This window comes from Mixophyes fleayi, chromosome 11 (genome assembly GCF_038048845.1).
Source record: "Mixophyes fleayi isolate aMixFle1 chromosome 11, aMixFle1.hap1, whole genome shotgun sequence".
Taxonomy (NCBI): domain Eukaryota; kingdom Metazoa; phylum Chordata; class Amphibia; order Anura; family Limnodynastidae; genus Mixophyes; species Mixophyes fleayi.
Window position 1 is genome coordinate 17783734 of NC_134412.1, and position 6000 is coordinate 17789733.

The 6000-nt window shown below is 38.4% G+C and overlaps 1 protein-coding gene across 1 annotated transcript in view; it reads right to left on the bottom strand.

The window, feature by feature from the left end:
• LOC142107483 (cell adhesion molecule CEACAM5-like) overlaps positions 1 to 4266 on the bottom strand; it is a 28035-nt gene extending 23769 nt beyond the window's left edge. The window contains exons 1-2 of the mRNA XM_075190926.1: positions 4112 to 4266; positions 3599 to 3901 (exon numbers count right to left, since the gene is read on the bottom strand). Coding sequence (XP_075047027.1) covers positions 3599 to 3901; positions 4112 to 4166 — 358 coding nt within the window. The 5' untranslated portion in view covers positions 4167 to 4266. The remainder of the gene's footprint in view (positions 1 to 3598; positions 3902 to 4111) is intronic.
• Positions 4267 to 6000: the final 1734 nt, after the last annotated feature.

Genomic DNA, 6000 nt, shown 5'->3' on the forward strand with positions numbered 1-6000 from the left:
ACTGATGGCTGCCTTAGTTCAACAAAATCATCATTATCCACCTCATTATCTTGTTCAAGTACAGCCAATTCATTTTCAGATCCACAACTATCCCCCTCATCCTCTTGCACATTTACAAGTTTCAAAGTAGCATCCTCAATTTTTATGTGTAAATCATTAGAAACAGTCATGGGCAAAAGTTTTGAGAATGACAAAAATATTATTTTTCACAAAGTCTGCTGCCTCAGTTTTTTTTCAAAATGTTATGAAAAGCGATAATATGAATTGCAATTAATTTCAAAGTCTCTCTTTGCCATGACAATGAAACGTTATCCCAAAAACAACATTTCCACGGCAATTCAGCCCTGCCACAAAAGGACCAGCTGACATCAGGTTAGTGATTCTCTTGTTAACACAGGTGAGAGTGTTGAGGAGGAGAAGGCTGGAGATCACTCTGTCATGCTGATTGAGTTAGAATAACAGACTGGAAGCTTTAAAAGGAGGGTGGTGCTTGAAATCATTGTTTTTTTTCTCTGTTAACCATGGTTATCTACAAGGAAACACGTGCAGTCTTCATTGCTTTACACAAAAAGGGCTTTACAGGCAAGGATATTGCTGCTAGTAAGATTGCACCTAGATCAACAATTTATTGGATCACCAAGAACTTCAAGGAGAGAGGTTTGATAGTTGGGAAGAAGTCTTCAGGGCGCCCAAGAATGTCCAGTAAGCGTCCGGACATTCTCCTAAAGTTGATTAAGCTGCGGGATTGGGGCTCCACCAGTGCAAAGCTTGCTCAGGAATGGCAGCAGGCAGATGTGAATGCATCTGCACCCACAGTAAGGCAAAGATTTTTTAGAGGGTGGCCTGGTGTCAAGAAGGCCAGTAAAGAAGCCACTTCTCTCCAGGAAAAACATCACGGACAGACTAATGCAAAAGGTACAGGGATTAGATTTCTGAGGACTGGGGTAAAGTCATTATCTCTGATGTATCCCCTTTCAGATTGTTTGGGGCATCTAAAAAAAATACTTGTCCGGAGAAGGAAAGGTGAGCAATACCATCAGTCCTGTGTCATGCCAACAGTAAAGCATCCTTAGACCATTCATGTGTGGGGTAGCTTCTCAGCCAAAGGAGTGAGCTCACTCACAATTTTACCTAAAAACACAGCCATGAATAAAGAATGGTACTAAAACATCCTCCAAGAGCAACTTCTCCCAACCATCTAAGAACAGTTTGGTGATGAACAATGCCTTTTCCAGCATGATGGAGCACCCTGCCATAAGGCAAAAGTGATAACTAAGTGGCTAGGGGATCAAAATGTTGGGTCCATGGACAGATAACTCCTCAGAGCTTAATTCTATTGAGAACTTGTGGTCAATCCTCAAAAGGTGGGTGGACAAACAAAAACCCATAAATTCTGACAAACTCCAAGCACTGATTAGGCAACAATGGGCGGCCATCAGTCAGTATGGGGCCCAGAAGTTGATTGACAGCATGCCAGGGTGAATTGCAGAGGTCTTCAAAAAGAAGGGTCAACACTCCAAATATTGACTGTTTGCATAAACTTAATGTAATTGTCAATAAAAGCCTTTGACACTTATGAAATGCTTGTAATGCTACATCACTATACCATAGCAACATCTGACAAAAAGGTCTAAAAACATTGAAGCAGCAAACTTTGTGAAAACCAGTACTTGTGTCATTCTCAAAACTTTTGGCCATGACTGTACTTCTCATCCTCACACTTCCAAATGGTTGAGATGTTTTGGAAGGAGGCTGCTCTATAATTACAGTGTCAGAATCTGAAATGTCAGACTCACATGTAGCACTCATGGATACCCTTAGACTTTCCCCAGGATTCTGTGAGTGCCCAACTTGTTCTTCAGCCTCAGTGTTCCTTTCATGCACTGATGTGACTGTTTTGGAGGTGACAGATATACATTCTGAGCAAGAAGGTGGTGAATGGGAAGTTAAGGAAGATGCATGACCCTGTTGGGCACTCTCTTTTACCAGCAGTAGCAGGACCCATACTAGCAAAAAGTGGGCATGGTCTGAGCCCTTGTCCTGCTACTGCAGGTGGTGTATGGAGTGTTAGCTATTTTCCTTTTTTTGGACAAATCAACACATTCATCAGAAACTTCTCTCTTTATCTTCCTTACATCAAGAACTGATGTTTTCTTTGAGATTGACAAACAGTGTTTGGATTTTGAACATGCTTTCTTACACTTTCTTCCTGCATTACCTTTATTTACTAGTAGAGGTCTTAAAAGTACTACTACTGCCAGTACTGGTACTGGGCTGCTCCTAATCTGTACAGTGATCCATGGTTGCCAAGAGGAGTAATACTACTTTAGCAATTTGGAGCTACTTGTAGTTGCCACTACACCAGGTGAATGCCCAAAGAGATAGGGAAAGCAGGGAATGTTACCTTACAATTCTTCTGACACTGCTCCACAATACAATTAAAATTCAGGCAACTGGTTCTTAAAAATATATATTTTTTAAAATTTTTTTTAGGGGGGGGGGGGAAGGGGTACTGCTCAGAAGCAAAGAACACCCTGTGTATTGCCTGCTTTATAAAGATGTCACTGAGACTGACCCTCACAAACTAGCTTTTACTAGAAACACTAGCAATGTATGCTAATTATGTTTACTGCTTACTCCAGCCCACCACATGGCATAGCAGTAGCGGTCGAGTATATGGGATATGGAAACACTGTAGATATTGATATATGGGAACTATATTGATAAATAGAAATACTACAGGATTCTGGGAAGGGGAGCCTTGAAACATGCTGAGATTGATATGCTAAAATGTATTATTACTATATTATATTGCAAAGGGAAGGATTGAGATTGATATGCTGGGATTAAGATATATGGGAATGCTGAGTACACATAAGAAAATGCCTTCACACATCATATATATATATATAAAATCAGGCGTAGGTAATGCTAGATTATAAGCTTTTTGTGTACGACGTTATTGAATATATATCTATTATGACATATGTCATATTTTATACATATTTACCTGTATTGTGATTGTGAGTTTTCTATAGTATGTACTGCCTTCACACAGTAACTTTAGTGTGATTACTATGAAAATGTTGATGTTATTTAAATAGTGGATAGGACAAGAGCAGGTGGGGTCTATATAGAAACAAGGGAATGTGAAGATATGAGCAAACAATGATGAATCATAGGAAGAGTACAGAAGTAGTGAGTGTAATAAAACATATTTAATACGCTCCTATTTCTGGAGGTGCGGCATTGAACAACAATCCCATGTTATGTACAGTGAATAGTGATTAGGATTTTGTTAATTATAATTACTATTAATGTCCCATACATGGTCCTTTTACAATCTACATGTACTTTTCTTTCTCTTTTTTTCCCCCTACACTTCTGTTTAACTTAATTTTTTCTGTCTTCTTCCTTCATTACATTTCTGATCATTACTATTACTACTACTGTTTTATCTGAGTATTACATTGTTTAAACAATTTTATGTTACATTGTACTGCACTGTCGATCAGTTTCCTACTCAGACACAGTATTATAGTCACTAATAAATTGAACAGAGGAAATGATTACATTATAGACCATGGTCAATTCTTACTGTAAATGTTGAGCTGAAGCTTTTTTGTTTCAATGATAGTAATATTTTGAAGTTGAGCAGTCACTGTGTACTCCTCCTGATCAGTCTGTCTGATACCGTCCAGTCTCAGGCTTCCATTCATAAACAATTCACATCTTCCCATAAACTGATTGAGACATTGAGAACCTCCTGTAGTGAATGCTTGAGCTATTGGGACATTATTAGTATTCCATGTTATCTGAAATGTTTCCGATGGGACAGAAACATTAAAAAGAACGGATCCCCCAAGAATCCCATTCAGCACCGTCCCATCAGACACAGCACCTGCATGGAGTAACACAACACATTTACATAGTTTTGATTAGAATAATAAGACAAATCACTGAGTTATTGTGCTGCATGATGTAGTTGTCACTGACTGACATTAAAATATAAATATTGGGTTGATATTTAACTCATTTGCTGATTTTTGTTAATTCCCAATATAACACTGACAAGTTACTGTTTACCACAATAGATCCCAGTAAATCTTACCTGATACTATCACTAGCAGCAACATACAAGGAAGGTAACATTTATAAAGATCCATTGTAGGTGACTCCTTGCTACTGATACAGCAGTCTGTGTGTCTGGACTATCTGTGCTCCAAGCTCAAACCTTTGTCCTGTTTTCTCAACGTTGCCAGGTGGTGACAGCTCACAATCAGTTTCACTTCTTCTTAAGGGAAGTATGTGAAATATTAATCAATAACCAAATGCCCTGGAATATTGCAGTGTGTTATTATACACAGCTTCCTGGTGCCTATGCCAATAACACACAGGTCTTATGTAATTGAGCTGTTTATGAAACATAGAATATTAGTTGTGAACTAAAACTATAATTGGGTATGGGCAGTGGTGATGAATACATGTTTATGTGCCTTATTACCTATAAAAAGACACAAAGTTTGCTCATATCCATTTTGAAAACCGTATTAGTGTATACAGCAAATCCAATAATTGCCACAAACAGCAAGAACATTCCCGTTTACAGGAATATATTCCAATACCATTCTCTCAAGGGTTTATCTTTTGTCTTGGACAAACATACACCACTGGCTTTGAATTGGAAAGGTATAGTCCTATTACTGCCCTGGGCCCAGGTATACCACCCAAAATGCCCCATTTTATAATCCACCATTGCATACCATTGGCAATATGGAGCAGTTCATACATATATAATTTTTATTTCGATGTATTCACATTTTCCCCAACAGTTCCACTGCTCATAGAACAATCCTGATATCTTGTAGGCAACAATTTATCATGGGCAAATGGGGCATCGACTGATGGATTGGCACCATGGGAATGTGGTTGGGCAGATAAGAGCTATGACCTATGTGGGCTGCAGCGTGAAAATATTTGTCCTGACTTGTTAGTTAGGAATGTTGGTAGGTAGGTATGCATTTATTAACATTTATAAAAGTACTGTGAATGCATGAAAACAAATACTTAACCCTATATGGATTTTGCCCCTTAATAAAAAAAATGTAGTATTTTTAAAATGCTCCAGTGTCCCAGGAAAAATGTTTTTTTCTAGTCCACTCTAGCAAAATGCATTCATTTATTTTGACAGCATATTGACAATGTTTCTTTTAGATATATGGCACATATCAAATGTCGAAGTCGTATAATTGGATGAACGAAAGTATATTGGTTAATATTGTTTTATTGTGCGATTGCACTCAGTATGCCACGCTACACATGGCATACTGCGATCGCACGGTAAAATACGCACGTACACTTCGCATTACAACATTTAGTTATTTATATAATTCATATTCATATTGGTTCCGTTATACAGTGATTTATGAGCAGATAGTATTTAGTTTATTATTAGTTTATATATTATGATTATATGTACACTTCAGTGTTATTTAAGGTTCAGGTTATAGGAAATGTGTCATGTCTGATATCATATTAACCCCCTTTACATCAGCAGCTGTCCGGTGCATTCGGCAAAGAGATCGCACATTGCATACTCTAGTTATTGATGTTAGGGAATAAACCTTTAATATAATGCAGACTATAAAATGCTAATAGACTAGTTGTAACTGGTTTCTGGGCGGGAGAACCATCTGGAATGTTGACCTCAGCCTTTGAGGGGGTTGTTTGAACTAGCCTATGACCTGTTTACCCTGGACCCACCCGAAGTCTGGACCTATAGAAGCAAGCCACGTCATCTGCATTGTTCACTCTGTAACACCAAATGTATATATAATCATAGCTGCGCTCCCAGTCTTCAGTCTACTCTGACCACAGAATTCAAGGGTGAACTACTGTGCACTGGTACCCGTGGGGGCGCAGCGAAGCGCAGCGGTATGTATGTATCTTTTGGTATTGGTTGTACTGTAATGTATTGTATTATAATCTTGTATTGAACTG